The 20782-nt window shown below is 37.5% G+C and overlaps 1 protein-coding gene across 2 annotated transcripts in view; it reads left to right on the top strand.

The window, feature by feature from the left end:
* Nucleotides 1–14148, top strand: part of igf2bp1 (insulin-like growth factor 2 mRNA binding protein 1) — a 31132-nt gene extending 16984 nt beyond the window's left edge. Inside the window, exons 3-15 of one of the 2 annotated variants that reach the window (XM_056234634.1) lie at nucleotides 5969–6017; nucleotides 8050–8101; nucleotides 8295–8358; nucleotides 8988–9275; nucleotides 9489–9623; nucleotides 11055–11177; nucleotides 11295–11430; nucleotides 11552–11668; nucleotides 11837–11953; nucleotides 12345–12419; nucleotides 12537–12668; nucleotides 13565–13678; nucleotides 13855–14148. In XM_056234634.1, the coding sequence (XP_056090609.1) occupies nucleotides 5969–6017; nucleotides 8050–8101; nucleotides 8295–8358; nucleotides 8988–9275; nucleotides 9489–9623; nucleotides 11055–11177; nucleotides 11295–11430; nucleotides 11552–11668; nucleotides 11837–11953; nucleotides 12345–12419; nucleotides 12537–12668; nucleotides 13565–13678; nucleotides 13855–14001 (1549 nt within the window). In that variant the 3' untranslated portion in view covers nucleotides 14002–14148. Of the gene's footprint in view, nucleotides 1–5968; nucleotides 6018–8049; nucleotides 8102–8294; nucleotides 8359–8987; nucleotides 9276–9488; nucleotides 9624–11054; nucleotides 11178–11294; nucleotides 11431–11545; nucleotides 11669–11836; nucleotides 11954–12344; nucleotides 12420–12536; nucleotides 12669–13564; nucleotides 13679–13854 lie in introns of both variants that reach the window. The other variant, XM_056234633.1, reaches the window with a different exon arrangement.
* The last annotated feature ends 6634 nt before the right edge of the window (nucleotides 14149–20782 follow it).

The following is a 20782-nucleotide window of genomic DNA, read 5'->3' as shown; positions in this document are numbered from 1 at the left end:
TTAGGATCCGCCCCTTCCCCTCCCACACTTACCCGCCATTTTCAGTGTTGGCTGCAGAGGCCTTGCTGTATGAAGCTTCACTGGCAGTTTACTGACTGAAGTTCTGTTTCATGTCGTACCTCTGTAAAACCACAGTGTGTCATGTTGAAGAAGAAAAAAAGGTTTAGCATTGTGTAATTTCAGTTATTGCTGTATATAATTGTTTTACTTCATTATCTTCAGTATAGAATATATTTTTTTGCTGTCAGGAGAATGCATGTTAGATTTTTACAATACAATAGTTATTTAAAGTAAAATAAGATTATATTTTGTTTAAATTATTATTTGAATATAGAAAAAGTATATTTAAATATATATATATATTATCATTTTGTTTGAAAATGGTTAAAACATGCGACTAAAAAATGTAGTTAATTTAAGCAAGAAAATGGACCCCTTCCCTTTGAAATGCTTACCTAGTTTTTACCATATTAAAAAATAATATATACAATTCGGTGGAGTGTGACCTTGTTTTCAGACCAGCAGTATTTTAAGCCCAAATTGGAGGTTTTAATAAGTCTTTTAGTTTTTAGTTTTATGTTTAATAAAGTTCTAGCAAAACTTTTAGAAAGAATCTGGGATGCCATTTTATTTCAGATTCATTTCATGTAAGTTGATATTTTGCTACTTGAATATGTGGACAGTTTAGCTGGTAAGTTAGGTTGATTTTACTGGTCAACAATGTATGTGTAGTTTAGATTAGATGGGTTAAAAACTTGCCTAGAAGACTTTGTGTGTGTGTGTGTGTGTGTGTGTGTGTGTGGTGAATGAATGAATGGTGGAGGAGGGGTTAAGGATGTGAGTGATTTAAGTGTCTTTGTGCATATTATTTCTCTTTTTTCTTTCTTTCTTTCTTTCTTTCTTTCTTTCTTTCTTTCTTTCTTTCTTTCTTTCTTTCTTTCTTTCTTTCTTTCTTTCTTTCTTTCTTTCTTTCTTTCTTTCTTTCTTTCTTTCTTTCTTTCTTTCTTTCTTTCTTTCTTTCTTTCTTTCTTTCTCTGCTTATCTTCCCCCGTTTTTTCCTTTTCTTTATCAACTTCACCTCTGATTGGCTGAGATGGAAATGGCTGAAAGCAAGACAGGAAGTTGCTCAACGAGGGTTTTGACTTCTAAGGGGTGATTTCTTTTGACTTCCTGTGTGCTTGGTTTCCTGTTGGACCTCTCATACAGTGGGTCTGGAATTGGTTAATTAATTTCTGTTAGATCACTACATTTTTGTAGCTTTAAGTGCAATAATTAAATGTCAATTATGACTATGTTCTTGCACTTTGAAATGGATACATTGACCTAAATGTACACGTATCTGAAGTATTGTAAACTACAAATCAACCTCATGTTTTTGTCTCTATTAAATCTCCGAAGTTGTTAGTTTAAAAAAAAATGTAGTTCGCTGTATTTAGTTCAAACCCTTGTGCATGTCTTCAATGATTTCTTAATTTCTCCCAGCTCCTTCCTCCAACTAGTGTTCCTCTGTTTAAAAAAAAAAATCCCTCACACACAGTTGACAGAAAAAGATTCCTAGTGTCTAAAGCTTTTAAGATGATTGCATGGTAAGATTTGTAGAGCAGACACAACAACATGCATTTGTCTTCCAGATTTGTGTCGTCTTCTTTGACAGGCCTATGCTCATCAAAAGTGATTTGGTGGATTTTAGCGCTTTTCACACAGACCTAGGTTTGCATGCACCTGTGTAGTGCTTACGGTGTAGGAGTCTGCCTGTGTGTTTAATTAATGTCAGCGAAACATTTGTTCTCTGCACTATAGGGTTGTTTGTTTTAAATGTTGAGTGTTGTGAGTGTGTTTTGTATATGTACACACTTATCGCTTGATCATTTTTATGTATAAAAATGTATAGGCTAACATATTTTACTGTGGTATCTAAAAGTTTGGATACGACAGTAAAATATGTTATACATTTTGTTGATTTATCAAATAAGACAAACTAACCCTAAGGTGCATGTAAAAGATTGTCAGCAGGCAGGTGAGTTTAGTGTGTATGTGTGTGTGTGTGTTTGATATTCCAGGGATTCGGAGTGTGTTTTTGAATATAAGATAAGATGTGTCTCCATCTGATGAAGATGGCCCTGCTGATTCCTCCAAGCCAGCTGAGACTGGCCCATCATGCATCTGGATATGCTGGAGGTCTTATTAATGTTTAGTGAAGAGGGTGGTGGAGGTGCACCTGCTTTATATGTGTATTTATAATCCACATCTAGGCATAATTAGCCTAAGTTTTTTTATTTTTATTTAAATGATTGATGTGAAAATTACACTAAACTTGAAATTTTTTGAATTAGTAATGATGAAATTACATTTATTAAATGTAAATTAAGTTATATAGTAGCCTTATATATTATAGCAAAAATATACAGCTCTAATATTTAAAATTATAAAATAAATTTATATTATAGCTATAATCAAATATAAATTATTTTCACTACCATTCAAACATTTGGGGTCAGTAAGATTTTTAAATGTTTTAAAAGAAGTCTCTTATGTTAATCAAGGCTGCATTTATTTGAAAAAATATTACAATTTAAAGTAACGTTTCTATGTTAGTAAAATGTAACTTATTTTTAAAGCTGAATTTTCAGCATCATTACTCCAGTTTTCAGTGTCACAAAAATCATTCTAATATGCTGATTGGATGCTTAAACATTTATCTATTATTATCAATGTTGAAAACAGTTGTGCTGCTTAATATTTTTATGGAATCTTTTTTTTTCTATGGAATCTTTTTTTTTCCAAGATTCTTTGAATAGAAAGTTCAAGAGAACAGCTTTTATTTAAAATTAATATTTTCAAATGTATAACACTTTTGATCAATTTAATGCGTCCTTGGTGAATACAAGTATTAATTTCTTAAAGTGAAAAAAGTCTTACTGATCCCAAACTTTAGAATAGAAGTGTATGGTGTGGCCTCATTTAGAATGTGAAGTAAATGTGTTTGTGTGTTTAAGCTTGTTTGTGCGGTATGGAGGAACTGAATGTGCTTAACTGTGTCAAGACCTATAGTTTTTTCCCCTTAATGTTTTTTTTGATCATGTGCTACCGTGTGTGTGTGTGTGTGTGTGTGGAACGGATAGAGTTTTGCTAGATGCTCCAGCTAGTATGAATTTCAGATCTATTTACTAAAAGACCAAACAATTGTGGATTTTTTTAATATGATAATAATAATAATAATAATATATGATTATTGATTAAACCTACTACTGCTATACATTATTGCAAGCTTCTGCTATAGTCTTTGGTGAATCTTGTCTCAAGAAAAGCCAGGAACTCACCTCGCCTTAAAAAGTGTCCAAATGAGTCTAATTAGGGAAATGCTTCAAAAAAGGCTGCACACTCTAAGTAACAATAAAGGGGAACCACCAATTGCAAGATAAAACACTGCTTTAATGAAAAAGTAGCATACGTTTTGGTTTACATGTGACCTCTCTCAATACTTAGTTGAGAAAGGTCACGTGACGGAAATTTTTGCCACTTTTTCTTCCCCTCCCCCATTTAATTAGAATCTTATCTCAAGCCATAGGCATGTCTATACTTTTTGTTTCACATTTACAAGTTCAAGATATGAGTAAACTTCAGTTATGCACTGCTGACGCTCTCCTAAAGGATAATACCACATACCAACCCTAACACACACACACACACTCCCCCAGTGCTATTCGCTTGCCTATTGGGCCCTCACCTTTGACCCTTGTAGGGGGTGAATCTCTTTTTTTTCTTCCGATCTTTTCTATCCTTGTTCTTTTCTGTTCTTGTTATTTGGTCTTTTTATTCGCATTTTGATCGTCTTTGTAGTGCTGTGTGATTTGAAATTTCTGTTTCAATGCGTGTTGAGATTCCTGTTTTAACTAAAGCCAAATCTAAACATAGCTTTAATTTGCCACGCCATAAAATACAGAAAAATCCCATGCAACTCTTTCTGGAGAATTTGAGCATGTTAACAGATTTGTGGTTAGTGTCCCATCATCCACTGCTCCATGGCTGGTCGTAAGGCCTGAAGCACTACAGGTCAATTCAGAAATGTTTTCATCTCTAAACAATAGAAAAGAGACTGAAAGGGGTGTCAGTCCTCTTCGCTTCTTTCATGTGGCCGTGATTTCCATTCCGTTGACCAATCAGATTGGTCAGAGACTTGGTGGGATGTGACATGATGGGTTTAAATGGATTCAAAGGTGTCAAAGAAGAAGGATGTTTTTCAGCAGTGGGGGTGGGGATGAAAAACTCTGTTGCGGGTATGTGGTGAGTCTGGGTGGGATGCGGAAGCATCGGGTTGGGGGATGGGTTCGGGGAACGAGGTGATTGATCAGTGGGTGAGCGAACAGATTGGTGGTGTTTGTGTGGCCTTTGCCTTTTGTTAACATTTGTTGTATCTTTAGGTGCTTTTCTGCTATTAATTTACTTGAAACACACTGGAAGACATGTTGCTTTCATCTTGAACTGTGAATGATATTGGAAGCCAACAAAAGAAGAAAGTACATACTCTAATATCTTAAGCAAGTGCTCCAAGGAATGGCCTTTTTATATATATATATATAAATAAATTGGACGATACATGATTTCATTTGGTTTCGTGTGGCCTGGCCACGCTCACATTGCTGGTCTGTGTGGTGTGAAACACCCTTGCATGATTCTTTTTTCCCTGATTGGCTGTTTTGCCGCCATTTGCATGAAGGGAGGTAGAAAGTGAGCAAACAGCGCCATTTTCTTTGCTTGTCAACCAGTGGGCGTCAACCTTGCAGAGTTCAGAGGTCTTTAGGGTTTCTGGTCTCAGTCACCAGAACAGAGTTTCAGGCCCCTCCCAAATAACCCCTGACACTCATTTCCCTCCTTCATCCTAAACGCATGCATTGCATCAGAAGGTTTCTGCTACGCCCCCTAGAGGTTCCAGAGTGTTCCAGTATGTGTAGGTTATCTGGATAACAGTCGTCTCTTAACTGTGCCATTGTAATGGTGATGGAGCAGTGCCATGCTGCAATTCTCAATTGGACTTTATAGTTGATTCACTTGTTTTTCCTTTTTTTTTTAATCCATCTGCATCTTTTTATTCATTGCTTTGCTTTGACATTGCTTTAGTTACTTGCACTTCTTTCTTTTTCTCTCTCTCTTTCTCGACCAATGATTTTGGAAGCTTCCGGGGCAGCTGGCATTGAACTACATCAGTGTCTAGTTTCAATATACACATTCAGTCTCTTCTCTCTCTCTTCTCTGCTCATTCCGCCTCATTTCCACAAACGTCGAGCAGGACAGAATGCCTCCCAAGCATCTTTATAATGTTTAATCAACCCAACTAGAAAGAATAAGAGATTCCCGAATCAGATCACTTTGAGATATTTTCATTGACCTTACATGTTCTGTCCTCGATTTTGAGATGATACTAGTGTTTTAAACTAGAATTTTTCTTTTCTTCGATTGATGCATCTAAAGTTAATCAATACCTTCAAATGAAAAAACTAATTTTTAAGCACAAAATTTGCAATGTTAAAAAAGAACTTGATTTATTTCTGCTCACTCTTATGGCATGTGTAAGGATAAAAGTATTAATGTCAGAGCTAAAATTAAGTACCCTTTTTGATGGAAGTTACTGTTCAGATGAATTTATCCCTGTTCTGACTTTGACTTTCACCTTTCCATGCTTCTCTTGCCACATCATTTAGACGTAGACAAGACCGGGACCTTTCTGAATGGTAACCGCCAGCGTAAATCAGAATTTGGATGACGTTGAATCACCAGATGTCATTAGTGTAATTAGTTTTAATGTGATTGTGGGTGTAAACTTGAGAGCAGTTTTTGTTGAAAATGTCTGTGGCTGTGACCACTCCTGACAATTTGTATTGGATATATTGATAACACTTGTTTCATCAAGCAAAATTTGTGATGGGAACCTTTACTAAACCTCGTTTTCATTTCATTTCTTTCTCTGCAGGACCAGAAAACTCCAGATCAGAAACATTCCACCACACCTACAGTGGGAGGTGAGTCTGGGTGTGTCCATGTCTGTTCTGAGCGTAAAACCTTCTCAGTTTTTCTTAATCGACACAATGATGCTCTTCACCCAAATTTAGCCAGGGTGGCTCTTAAGGATGTTTTTCCAGACATAGATTAATCCTAATCCTAGAAAAAATGGCGTGCTTTTCTCCATTCATAGTTTCAGACAGTATCTTAAGTTTGACCTAAAAAAAAAGCATGTACAACAACGCAAATGTCTAGTCGTTTCTGCAACACTCACGTCACCAAACAGAAATTTCAACATTTTATTTTACATTGGTCAGACAAACATAATCTCACCACAAACCAATTATGCCATTTTGTGCTGGTTGGGATGCTCAAACAAATCTGAGAGCCATGTTTTCTATGCTATGATGAAATTAGTCCTGTTATCAATATCATACACAAAATACATGGCTGTTAATTTAGTTTGAGACTAGTTTTAATCTGAGGTTTTTACAGAGTTACCAAAAAGTTTACAGAGTTTTATGGAAAATTAGGCTACAAATGGCTTACTTATACCTGTCTGCACATACTGCCAGAATACGAGAAAGCATTTTAAGATTTTGTACATTTACTTGAGAAGGTAAATGACTTAAGATGTTCAGTTTTGTTTTCTGCAAAAAAATTAATAATGTCAAATTAAGTTGAGTTTATGCTTAAAACAAGAAAATCGCTGTCTCTGCACATTCTGTTGGAATACGAGAAAGTGTTTCAATATCATCACCCTCTTCCAAAAAGAAACCTGAAACAGCCTTTTTAAAATGTAAATGTTCTAATACTTATGTGGACAAAACTGCATCTTAATAATTATATCATCTGTGCAATTCTGTCACTGTGGTGCAGATTTCTGACTCTGAATAGCGACGTTTGAACTTTCCCTATACATGTTCTGGCAAGGGCAGTGCCCTGTGTTGGTTTAAACTCAGAGTTTTACCCATGTCATTCAGGTTAGTGGATCTGTGTGTGATTATGAGATTACACCATCAACATACTGTGTGTGTGTGTGTGTGTGTGCGCGCGTGGGTGTGGCACAGTGCGTGTTTTATCTGATGGTTGTTGTACTGCCTGACTGTTGTTCTTGCGGGGCGGGGTCTTTCTTGGCACGTCTCCAGCAGTCCCCACTTCTGCCAGCCACTTGTGCCAATGTCAGCCACTAGGAGGCTAAACCCCGGTGGCAAAAAACAATCTGATGCCAACTGGGTTTGGTGTAGTCCTGTTTGACAGATGTTAAGTTCTGTATGGAACTTAAGCCTGTTATTATCATACACAAAATCACATACCTGATTATTTTCGTTTGGGATGAGACAAGTTTTAATATGAGTTTGAGAATTCTGGGAGGTCCTGATAGTTTAAAACCCGTTTTAAACTACAGATGGCTCGTCCTCTTGGCTACACTCTTAAAAATTAAAGGATACAAAAGGGGGTTTTCACAGAGATACCATAGAAGAACCCATTTTGATCCCCCAAACAAACTGTCAAAGAACAGTTCTTAAAAGAACCATTTTTTTTTCTTTTAATAATCTAAAGAACTTTTTCGACTGTTCTTCATGGAACCAGATGTCATTAAAGAACCTTTTGTTTTTAAGAGTGTAGCTTCATTAAACAAACTATACACTGGTAGAAAACAGGGCGGATGTAAGAAATTTGAGTCTCTATTTCTTTTGTGAAACCAATCAGTTGGAGCCTTCCTGAAAACCATTACAAATATCTATTTTCTAAAATCAAGATACATTTATTTGAGAAGGAAAAAATTGCACAAAAATAATCCTGGTTTCCCTTTGAATTGTTTATTTTTCTTATCTCATTGACAGATAGTTTTTCTTGTTTGAAGCATACACTCACTTAACATCTTAGGGCTTCTTTTCTGAAAAATGTATCACAATTAAGTAATTTTGCTTCCAAAATAAATGTTTTAATTTATTTGACAGACTTTTTTTTTTTTTTATTACTGAAAAACAAGACAAAAATACAGTAATTTTTCCTTGCGTTCATTTTGTTCCGTTTTATCCATTGTAGGTTCTTGATGGTCTGCTTGCCCAGTATGGAACTGTAGAGAACTGTGAACAAGGTAAGTTAATACCTGGAGTGTCATTTGTTTTGGAGTATGGACATTGAAGGGAATACTAATGAAATAAAACTACAATTTGTATTACTGTGACAGACTAGTTCATAATGAACACTTGGGCATGTTGCTAATTATTTTACAGTATCAGTAAGTAGTTTACACTCTGCTTCTCTCTCTGTTCTTTTTTCCCCCATAGTGAATACAGAGAGCGAGACTGCGGTTGTGAACGTCACATATGGGACACGGGAGCATGCTAGACAGTGAGTGTACTTTGCCCTGCAACCTTAATTTAAAGCTTAAGTGTGGAATTTTTCCACTAGTGTCACCAAATAGAGTGGCAAAATAGATTTTCCTGTCTGCCATTGGTCGGACAAACAGATAGCCCCTCCCCAAACTCACACCATTGGTTGAGATAATGTCTCAACCAATGATTCTCAATGTTTCTCAAAGTTTTGAAAGCACCACTGTTTTCAATTTTTAGAACACCCCCCCAAAAAAAAAAAAAATGACATGACTGTAAGATGGGATAAAAAAGTATTTTAACACAAAAGTTACTCATTTAAGCTTTATAAATGACTTGTCTTTTGTGTAATATCTAATTAAACCACCACACGCCCTCTCATTGAGAGATTTTGTTGTTTGAGGGTGACACCTACTGGCTAAATATAAGACGTGTCAGCCTGGATTCTTCATCGGACTAATTCATGATGTTTCTTAACCTTTAAGGCAAATCACTTCTATTGAACTGTGAAATTATCCATATGATTTAATCTTTGTGGATTTAATCAGTTAGCATTCATCCACACCACAGTGACATTTTCTCCAAAAAGACTGTCCGTTACTATAAACCCTGCATTCATGAATATTATTTATGCATTTCGTCCCAAAGAGCTATTCAGAAGCTCAACGGTTACCAATTTGAGAACAACGCCCTGCGTGTGTCATACATCCCCGACGAGAACTCTGAGGTCGACTCTCAACGAGGCCCAGACAATGGCCGTCGCCCTGGATACGGTCCACGAGGAAACCGCCAGATGTCGCCTGGTTCGGGAATCCCCTCCAAACATCAGCACGCTGACATCCCTCTCAGGCTTCTGGTGCCCACGCAATACGTGGGTGCCATCATTGGCAAGGAGGGCGCCACCATCCGTAACATCACCAAGCAAACTCAGAGCAAGTGAGTGATTGACTCAAAGTGTGATTTTATGGTAAATGTTTAATGGAATGGAACAGACACTAATTTAAAAGAAGAGTTCACCCTCATGGCGCTCCAAACCTGTGTGATTTTTTTAAGATGTTTTTTGATTTTGCTTGTGCCTTTGTAGGTTTTATTCACTGTTTGATGCATAACATTTACAACACATCCCTCTCTTCTCCTCTCATCTCTTAGGATTGATGTGCATCGTAAAGAGAACGCAGGTGCCGCCGAAAAGCCCATAAGTATCCATTCTACCCCAGAGGGCTGTTCATCTGCCTGCCGCATGATCCTGGAAATCATGAACCAGGAGGCCAAGGACACCAAAACGTGAGTGATGATAAGTTTACACACTCCAAGTCAAGTCCAGAACAGTGATTCCTTACACCTTTCATTGCAAGTGCAGTATACACTACCATTCACAAGTTTGGGGTCTTTAAAAAAAATCAATTGATTAAAACTGACAGTAAAGACTTTTATATATTGTTACAAAATATTTATATTTCAAATAAATGCTGTTCTTTTGAACTTTCTATTCATCAAAGACCCCTGAAAAAATGTATCAGTTTTCACATAAATATTAAACAGCACAACTCTTTTAAACATTGATAATATAAATGTTTCTTGAGCAGCAAATCATCATATTAGAATGATTTCTGAAGGATCATGTGACACTGAAGACTGGAGTAATGATGCTGGAAAAAACAGCATTGGCTTCAGAGGAATACATCACATTTTTTAAAATGGAAAAGTTATTTTAAATTGTAACATTTCACCAAATTACTGTTTTTACTGTACTTTTGATCAAATAAATGGTGAGCATAAGAGACTTTTAAAAACATTTAAAGTCCCCCATGTGGTCAATAATTTTATCCTTTAAAACTCATCTTTTTGATCACCAAAATTACACATTTAAAAGTTTTTTACTGTGAAAAAAAGTGCATTCATGCCTAAAATAGCTTGAATATAACTACACCATTGCTTTATTTAGTATATGTTGACCCATGAATATGCAAATGATCCCCGCCTCCACTCGTCTACAAGTCGATGTATCAGAATGATAATGCGTTTTATGTATCGCTCTCAACAACGTTGGACAAATAACGCTAATTAATATTATTAGCCTTTTGCTTGACTGTGTTATCAAACAGCTAATAATGTGTTGGTAATGTTACACAAACCATGTTCCCGTTCGCCATCTCCGAGTCAGGCAGCTGCCTTCTAACAATCGGCATCGGTAGAAATGCTTTGAACAACTCAGAACGTCAGTGGAGAAAGACAGTTCATCATAACATAACATCGTAACATCATATACATAATGCACCCGCTATATTGCTAAATGTACCCGATTTATCATATCAACAGAAAAATATACCGTGATAATCTGGCTGGAGACTCCCCAGCTTCAGAGCGGTCATTGTTAATGAAATGCTAAAGCCCGCCAGTATGTTGATTGTTCATGGTGTTTGGTTACAAGGTAGTTTGTGACGTCAGAAACACCAGCGATTTCAAACCGCGTCTTTAGATCACAGTTTTAAAGAGAAAATACTCCAGTAATGGTGTTGACTTATGAATTTGCACATGGTTTGTCTTAAAGCATATTAAAAACACCACATAGACATATAAACAACATTTTAAAAACTTGATTTTGACCACAGGGGGTCTTTAAAAAATTTAATTTCCCTCAAATCCTACAGTTGTCAGTGTTGATTCATGTCTGCTCTCAGATCTTTGTTAACAATCTTCATTAATTTCTGGTAGTGCTGATGAGGTGCCTCTGAAGGTTCTTGCTCACAACAACTTTGTTGGCCGTTTGATCGGCAAAGAGGGACGCAACCTGAAGAAAGTGGAACAAGACACTGATACCAAGATCACAATTTCACCGTAAGCAATGAAAGGACACAATAAAAAAATGAAAGGAACCAACCAGCGGCCTAATTTTATACTGAGCTGCCTTAACACGATTGGTAGCATTTATATTCTGAATGTCTCTCACTGCAGACTGCAGGATCTGACCCTTTATAACCCAGAGAGGACCATTACAGTGAAGGGCTCGATCGAAGCCTGCTGCCTGGCGGAACAGGAGATCATGAAGAAAGTGCGAGAGGCATATGACAATGACATCGCTGCAATGAATGTGAGTTTTCGTAAGATAAAAAAAAAAAAAGTGTATTTCTTTGTAAGTGTAACTTACTTGGCCACGAAACATGAATTTGAAGCCTAATCTGAATCTGCATTGCCTTTTCATCCAGCAACAGACTCACCTGATCCCTGGACTAAACCTGGGAGCCATTGGCCTCTTCCCGCCGTCCTCGGCCATGCCGCCTCCTTCCCTCGGAAACTCTGTGCCTGGTCCTCCCTATGGCCCTATGGGGGTACGACCAATTTTCTCATTATTCATTCGTTTTAAAAATCATAGATACTGGTGTCACATAAGGCCTCTTGTGGCATCTTTACTTTATTATGGTCTGTGAGCACAGGTCTTTATCGGGGCTGTTCACCATATGGTGCGATGTGATAGTTATTTTTGTGTCTCCCTACAGGCCGCTGAACAGGAGACCGTCCACGTGTACATCCCAGCCCAAGCCGTGGGAGCCCTTATTGGCAAGAAGGGGCAGCATATCAAGCAGCTAAGCCGTTTTGCTGGAGCATCTATTAAGGTAACTTTTATGAAAATGCATTGTGGTTTGATCTCTTTGGGTTCCCAAAAGGTACCTTTTGAAAAATGGGTGCCAAAAAATATATATATTTTAAAAATCAATAAAATGAAAGCATTCACATCTCTCAAATTTAAACCTGTAAATAATTTGTTCAACGGAACAATGGGTGGGTGGGTGGGTGGGGGGGGGGGGGGGGGGGGGGGGGGGGGGTAATTGTTTGTATTCTGCTCAAAAAACAATTCTTATTATCATCAATGTTGAAAACAGTTGTGTGGCTTAATATTTTTGTGGTCACGGGTCATCTCAGATCAAATATTGTGTTATGTCATTTAAAATATTGAGGTTTATGTTCCCTTTTCCTGAAGGACATCTCAAATGCATTTTTCCTTAGATTGCACCAGCAGAGGCTCCAGACTCGAAAATGCGAATGGTCATCGTGACAGGGCCTCCTGAGGCCCAATTCAAGGTTTGCATGAATGCATGGTTTGCAAAGTCATTTCAGATCAAATTTTTGAAATGAATTTGTTGTCAGGAAGACCGTCAGTAGATACACAAGTCATTTAACAAGCCCTGTGTGTTTTAGGCTCAAGGCAGAATATACGGTAAGCTGAAGGAGGAGAACTTCTTTGGCCCCAAAGAGGAGGTGAAGTTGGAGACGCACATCAAAGTAGCAGCTGCAGCAGCAGGAAGGGTCATCGGAAAGGGCGGGAAAACTGTAAGTCAGACATCATTAACATATTGCTGATAGATGTCAGAGGATGACAACTCCTTAGAGGAAGAGTGTCCATAAAGTTACTTCATGAAACGAAATGGTGGAGACCGATTATTACAGAGAAAATTGCTTATTAGGGGTGCACAATATATTGGTGGCAGACAGTATGTGGTGGCTGATTTTACTTGGTGTATAATTACATATGTTTAACCCGATGAATCAAGAAGTCCAAGACAGGGTTGCCAGTTTCACATTTTTTCAATACATCAAACATTATTTGTACCTCACCTCCCTTCTAATAATCATAAAGAGCTTTGTGCTTTGTTACTTTTAAATCTCAGCTTTTAACTTCTGCCTATTTTATCAAGAAATATGAATAATTAAAGGGTCCTGTATTTATGTAAATGTGTGTGTATTCCTCTGATGTCAAAGCATCATTACTCCAGTCTACAGTGGCATATGATCCTAATGAAATAATTCAAATATGCTGCTTTCCTGCTCAAGAAACATTTATTATTATCATTATCAATGTTGAAAACGGTTTTGTTGCTTATTTTTGTGCGGAAACTGATAAATTTGATACAAGGCTCTTAGGAAGAATAAAATGGAAAAGAAAGTTCAAAAGAAAAGGATTCATTTGCAAAATACAAATTCAGATCTTAACATAAATGGATTTACTCTCAGTTTTGATCAATTTAATGCATCTTTGCTGAATACATTTTAATTTCTTTAAAAAATATTGAAGTATAGGAATATATATATATACAGTATATATATAAATAATGTCATTTAAACGCATCAAATTAAGGAAAAATGTATATATGAGAACTTTAGTAATTAAAAGAAAAAAATGATGGAATGCAGTACTGATCAAGACTGCGGCTGATTTCATTGGTCAGGTGAATGAGCTGCAGAACCTCACCGCTGCTGAAGTAGTGGTTCCCCGAGAGCAAACCCCTGATGAACAAGACCAGGTCATCGTCAAAATCATCGGCCACTTTTACGCTAGTCAGGTTAGTGGCTTATCTTTCTGTATTCTCTGCACAAATGTACTTCACTTATTTAGGAGTGAACCCCCAAAGAGCTTGGTTGACATTTTATTTGGCTAGAATGTTACAGAAACTTGGCACATGGTACAGCAGACCGTGCTAAAATGCTGTTTTTGTTGTTGTTGTTGTTTCCTCTCTAGTTGGCACAGAGGAAGATCAGGGACATTTTGACACAAGTCAAGCAGCAGCAGAAAGGAGGTATGGGAGGCCAGCAGGGGCCCCATCCGCAGGTCGTGACTGAGCCGGGGTCCCCGCAGGGACTGGCACAAGAACCCAGGAGGAAGTGAGAGGCCGGGGCCGCTACCCAGTCAGACGGACAGACAAACGAGCGGACTGACTGAGAGAGAGAGAGTGACACAGACCCAGCGGTAGACAGGGAGAAACGAGGAGCAAACTGAGAGGAAATTAAAAAGACAAAAAAAAAAAAAAAAAAACATGCCTGAGAGAGAAAGAGGGACACAAGTTTAGTGAAAATGAACAAGAAAAAAAGAGTGATTTTTCTAAAGAAGAGAGATAACTAGAAAACAGAGACCAGATGCCAGGCCAGGTGGAGTGACTGAGGATGGCGAGGTGGTCCGTCAGAGCGGAGCGCCCTCTGGTGAGAGCTTTTATACATAGCCGCTTATTAGGAATAAGGCATAATGAAGGTCCCGCAAAAGTTCAGCTACATAGGACCCTCAGCCATCAGCAGTCACTTCAAAAATTTTAACTGTTTTTTTTTTTAAAGATAGAGATATATGTATAGAAATGTTTATTCAGAGGTATTATTAATGAAATGCAGTGAGGTAGAGATGGGAGAGAGAAAGAGAGCAGAGAACCAGTCCAATTTATTAGTGGGTGTGGTCACCAATCAGGTGACTTCTCCCTACCTATCAGAGATGAGGGGAGGGGCCAAAGTTGTTAACACTGCTCTTGAAGTCCCCCACGCTAAACTGTGGGGGTGACGAGATGAAAAAAAGATGAAAAAAAATGAGGTTGTAAATATAATCTTCATGACTTTGAGTTGAGACGCTGCACGTTTAACCGTCTGCAATCGCGCAGCTGGTTTGAGAGGGTTGCGGCATTTTTCGGAGGCTTCCCTTTCAGGCCGCGTGCCGTTTGACCGGCGGGACGTGCGGCGAGAGTTCAGTAAGCGTGTGGGCTAAAGGTGACCTCTGCAGTTGTATTGCAGTGGCTCAGCTTTGATGTGCGGATGCCCAACAATCCCGCCCTAAACCACGCCAGCGATGATCGCTGCAGCGCCGCCCACACCCAAACGGCATATTTTATATATATTATATATATATGATATGTGAGTTAACCTGGCCCCTCATTGCATTGGAGCAGGCAGACGAAGAAATGGAGCGTACCGTAATTTCAGAAAACGAGACTTAGAGCATCTTTTTTAAAAGCATGTTTCGCTTTTAGGAATGTGTGATTTACGTATTCGCTTTTTTAAAAAGCATTTGTCATCTGTAAACCTGGCCTTCAGACGTGGTGTTCTGTTTTTCCTGAGAATAAATATGCTGTAAAAATATGCCGAGACCGAATCAACTGAGGACAGTCGTCCTGAATGCCAGGTTTGATTGACAGGGTACAGCCTCCACAAACCTGCCTTAAGGTTAAAGGTCAAGAACAGGGGACAGCAATATGGTTTCTGTGCTCTCTCTCTCTCTCTCGCCCACTTTGTTCGACTTTTGCCGATGAGGTTGCCAGGGTCTTGGCTTTTCTCACTGAACCTAGAACAGATTAGATAAAATGAATTAAGTAAAAACAAAAAAACTACCTCAGGGTATTGTTACCTCAGTATTCCTAATTTTGTTCTTATTTTTTCTTTTTCTTTTTTATTTCCCCCCCCCCCCCCCCCTTTTTTGCTTGCTGGTGTTTTATATAAAAGCTGATAGTCTTGAATATTTTTATTTTTTTAAGGAAGAAATATTTTGAATTTTTTCCCATTATTTTTCTTTTTTGGTATGCGTGTTTGGGAGAGTGTAATTGAGATTTTTTTTTTTCCTCACCTGAGCTCAGAAGGACTCCTAGGAAAAATGATGAATTGTTTTGTGAGTCTCGCAGCCTTTAGGCCAGCCTGGGGGTCCTTGAAGAGTCACACTTGAAATCACTGGCCAATGGGACGTAGGACGGATCTTACCATCTCGTACTGGTGCATAATGAACGTTGCCAAACCACAGGAATTAAATTGACGCTAATGCGTATGTTTGTTGTACAAGCTGACTGTAGAAAACAAAACAATGGCCTTTTTCCTAACTTGTGCCATTTTATTTTTGCACCTGTGGTGTGATCTTGTTCATTCTGCACTAAAGGACTTTGACATCATTGGTTGGCTTACTTGAAAGGGCTTGACTTACTCGCCATGCTTAAAAAACGAAAGCATGTCGACCATCATCGGCCCGAAGACACTGAATGTGAACCATTTAACATCTTTTCTTTTTTTCTTTTGGATGGAGTCTCGTCCTTCTCCATTGTCCTGTGCAAGTGTGCGTGAGTGCGTTTACTAATTGAGTTTGAGTGTTAAATCTTTTTTTTGTTGGGGAAGTGGTTTGGGTGTTTTAAAAAGGCAGACACATAGAAAAACACTATGGCCTCGGTCATACTCATTTTTTAAAAACTGACTGAGAACAAAAGGTACCTTTTGAAAAACGGGAGGCAAAAAATATTGAAAAAAATAAATCAATAAAAATAAAAGCATTCACATCTCTCAAATTTAAACCTGTAAATAATGGGGGGGGGGGGGGGGGGGGGGGGGGAATAATTGTTTGTATTTTTTTAGAATAAAATACTAATTGGATAAAGGAAGGAAAGACTTTTAGCCGTTAAAGATGGATGGACACTGCCAGACCGCGTTCTTTCAGGTTCCATTCAATTCAAAGCGAAGGGTTTGCCAGCATGTTCATGTGCTTTAACAGATCAAGGTCTTTAATTTAGTTTTTTGTTTTTGTTTTACAAAAGCTTCCCTTTTTCACACTAGTCTTCTAATTTCTGCTTGAGGATTGAACTTGTCAATGACTTGTCAATACATACTGCTCTTCAGGCAGGAAAGAAGCGTCTGTCCTGTTCCAGCCCATAGGTTTCTGTCAGACACCAAGACACACTCACACACTTCTGCTCTGTTCAGACTGCAGCAGCCTTTTTGTTTTTACCTTTTTGTTTTTCTTTTAGACAGCAAGCTTTATTTGGACATGACATCTGGTTGCGAACTGTTTCATCAATAAAAGACAAAAAAAAAATATATATATGTGAGCGAGAATTATTAACATAACCGCAGATCTCCAAGAACTAACATAGTTTAAAAAAACAACAACGAAATAGTAGATATGTTATTGTAATAGCATTTTTATTATTTTGTCTTTTTTATTATTATTATTATTCTTTGGGTGAAAGGTATAAGCGATGATATGGAGATGCCCTGGACAAATTCAGTGGACATTTTGTAAAGGTTTTAGATGTCACATTTGTCCCCTTCTTCTTCAACCCCAACCCCCACTCACCACTCGCTACCTTCATCCGCTCATTTTTGTTTTGCGTTAGTAGTATCCGATTCAAAAGAGACATTAGTTCTGGAATAGAACGCCCTCTCTCACGCTGGCCTCGTTTGTGACCGTTTTCTTCATTCTGTTCAGTCGTTTGATGTTGAATTTCTTTGCGATTTATTTTTACTCATTCAATTTTCTTCTCTCAAATTGTCTCCATTTATGTAGTTTGATCAAGGAGAAACCTAGCTATAATCCAGAGTACTAGTTCATTTGAAATACTAACAAATGATTCATTCTTCATGTAATACCTGTGCCAAACTGGGGTTCTCTTTGTGTTTTGTTGTTGTACTACTCCAGAAAAAAGGAACTAATTAAGACTGTATGCAGTCAGGAATGGATGCAGTGCTATATATGAGATACACGGTTCCCTGAGTACCGCGAGTCGACTTCCTGTTTGGCACTTGGAAATGTTTTCTTCTATCCTTTTTATTTCGAGGTCCTCCACACGTTGTTGTTGTTGGTGGCGAGGGCCTGAACAAGCAGTAGAACCGTTTCGCTAGCATACTTGAGCTTGGGAAAAAAGATAGTATGTTGTTAACTTATGCAATTCTGTGACGAGTCAAACGAATGGCTGTTGTTTGTCACACGGACTGTTAAGTGTCCACTGGGAAAAGTTGCATTGCAGTGCATAGATTTACATGTAGACCACAGGTTGAAGCGCAGCTTATAGTTTGGTGTGATTATCATATCGACGTTGCATGCCACTGTTGTATCTCACCGTGTTAGTTTCTGGCCTCTCCTTGAGGAAAACATTTGGGTGCTACAGATGACGACTCAAACCTCACATAACTAGGAACGCTACCTCAAGACTTAGCCATAAGATTGTTTTTATCAAGCAGACGAGAGCGAAAGTGCATGTTACATTTTACTTTTGAGTTTTAATTTATTTTGAGCTTTTCATTTCTGTAGACGTTTGGATAGAATAGCCTACTACTCGAGCTTCGAGCTGGGCGAGGTGGCAGGACGGGAAACGGATGTGTGGTGTGATGGTTTGCTCGGGAGGAGGAGGAACCTGTGAAATTCGGTTAGTGCACAATTAAGGTTAGTTAGAATTCTCCCCACATCATGGCACAGATGTAACTCGGCCAGCATTCGTAGAGTGACTGAGGATTTCGGTGTAGACGAAACACACAATTGTGCCTGTTGCGCTATCTTCTCTGTGTCCTTTCCCACCTCGATGGCACCACCACTACCTCCACGCCATGCAGCCTTGACCCCAAGAACAATCCTTCCTGTTTAGCTGGTCTTAAAAACAGCTTCACTTCACTTTCTTTTCTTTTTTTGTTGTTGCTGAAACTAGATTTAAATCAGCAATAAAATGGCAATTCTGCCCGGAGCTTCTACTAACTTTCTGTCCTAATCATTTTATGATTTCACGGCCTGAATCAAAAGGCCTGTAACCATGTGTTTTGAATTTCTTTTTTGGTTGATCTACCTCTTAGAATAAAGACAAACATATAGGACATGACATAAAATTTAAAAAAGGACACAAAAAGTTAATTTTGAAAATGTTAGGCTTAATGAATCAATAATAATAATAAATTACTTAAGCAACTGGGTAGCAACATCTCCATAATGATAGGAGTCTTTTACTTCCAAAGATGATTTTTCTTCAGTTGTTTTTGAAATTGTTCAGGATGAATTTGGAAATGGAATAGATATGTGGGAGGGGAAATAACATAAAAATGTCAATTTCACTATCCAGTCTCTTTTTTTCCCATTATTATTAAACTGACTTTTTTTTTAACTTACAAATTCATCTTTCTATTTGATTTATATTTCTGATGGCTTTTTAAGAAATGACATAGGATTGTATCTCTTATGTTTGCAATAGAATCTGCTCTCTTTTTCTCTGTGAACCGCAACATAGTATCTTTTCAGGCCACACAGAGCAGCATGATGTTGAAATCGTTTTCATTTTTATTGTTTCATTTCACCTGTAATAATGCAACAGGAGAGAGTGAAGGTTGGTTGAATTAAATAGGGCACATTTTAGGGGGATGAGAGAGGAAGGAGACTACCTTTTATCCCTTCACCCTTCTCACAGCAGGTGCCACAGACATTATCGGGACTTTCAGCCTCTGCCTGCCTGATGTTCTTTGATTCTCATCCACTATTGTTTGAACTCCTTGTAAAGAATACAGAGCATAGATATGAATGTGACAATAAAAGATGAGTAAACTGGTGTCCTCTTGTGCCTGGACTGTGTTTGTGTTCACTTGGGCACATCTAGCTTTGTCTGTCATATTTTATAAAAACATACCGTTTGATGTAAAGGAGGTTATAAAGCTGAATAGACTAGAGACAGTTTTGTCCATAAAAGATTTAAATTACAGTTTGACACTTGAATTTATAGAAGAACACAATACAAAAAAGCAGAGAATTAATGTTAATGCTAAGGTTGAGGTATAAAATTGACATAAATGCAGCTAATTTTTCTCAGAAATTGGGTCATCATAGAATCAATGTAGATTATTTAGAACAGGATTTGTTGTAATTAATCCATTGTTGGTCCAATTGCACAAATTTTCTCTATGATGTTGTATTTTAGTTTTAAAAAGCTCTTATAGATAAATTTGACAGAATTCTGGCATCCAAACTACCATATCATATTTTTTTCATAGTTGAGTAAGCATCTTAACATAATAGAGACAACACAGATTTATACTGAGGTGTTCTCAGAATAAGGAATAAGGATTTTTTTTTTTTTGAAATCAGGGGAAATTGTGATATTTTAAAAATAATAACATTTGTTACATTTATTGCATTTTTCATTACTTTTTTTAAAGAATTGTTTTATTGTATAAATGTTGCTGAAAAGCATATAGGCTACGGGTTCCCACTATTAGGAGTCTGACAGCTATGGTCTCCTATTAATCTGAAAAATGAGACAGGCATTGACGATAGAAAACTTATATAGGCTAATATTCTTCATAATTATAATACTAATAATCTTAATACCTTTTGGAAGTTTTGCAATTAAAACATGAGCCTTAATCCAGTAAGAACGGAAATGTGCTCTCCCCCGGTTTAATCGTGGAGTAGAATTCATTATTTAAAGGGTATAATTTTTTTGTCCAGCATCTATACATTTTAGCCTATTAATTTTTCAAGTTTTATTCAGCTAAAAAATCGTAATGATGAGCGACTGAAATAGAAATGCTTAACTTTCTTTAGCTACTAAATGACAAAGCTTTTGATATATTCTACATATTGCTATACGCATTAAAATTGTATTTCTTTAAGTCTTTATTTAAATAGGCTAAATCAATGTAAAAGACGTAACACAACCCAGAAACGTTTTTGTTTTGATACTACAAATAGACTAAATATAATGTACAAAATGAAAAATATGTATTTCATGTTATGATTAGGCTATATTGTAAATACACTAATGTATTGTTTTTTGGCTGTACATTCCATAGATATATATAAACCACCATTTTTTACAGTCTATGATTCAAGTAGGCCTACGTGGTTCATTCATGGACAATGATTGGTTGACGTTTGTGAGGAAGCCTCGCAGTTCTGACCAATC

This window comes from Rhinichthys klamathensis, unplaced genomic scaffold (assembly GCF_029890125.1).
Source record: "Rhinichthys klamathensis goyatoka isolate OS25496 unplaced genomic scaffold, OSU_Roscu_1.1 h1tg000401l_1, whole genome shotgun sequence".
Taxonomy (NCBI): Eukaryota; Metazoa; Chordata; class Actinopteri; order Cypriniformes; family Leuciscidae; genus Rhinichthys; species Rhinichthys klamathensis.
Note: the sequence above shows the minus strand (reverse complement) of the source record. Positions and strands in the feature narration are given on the sequence as shown.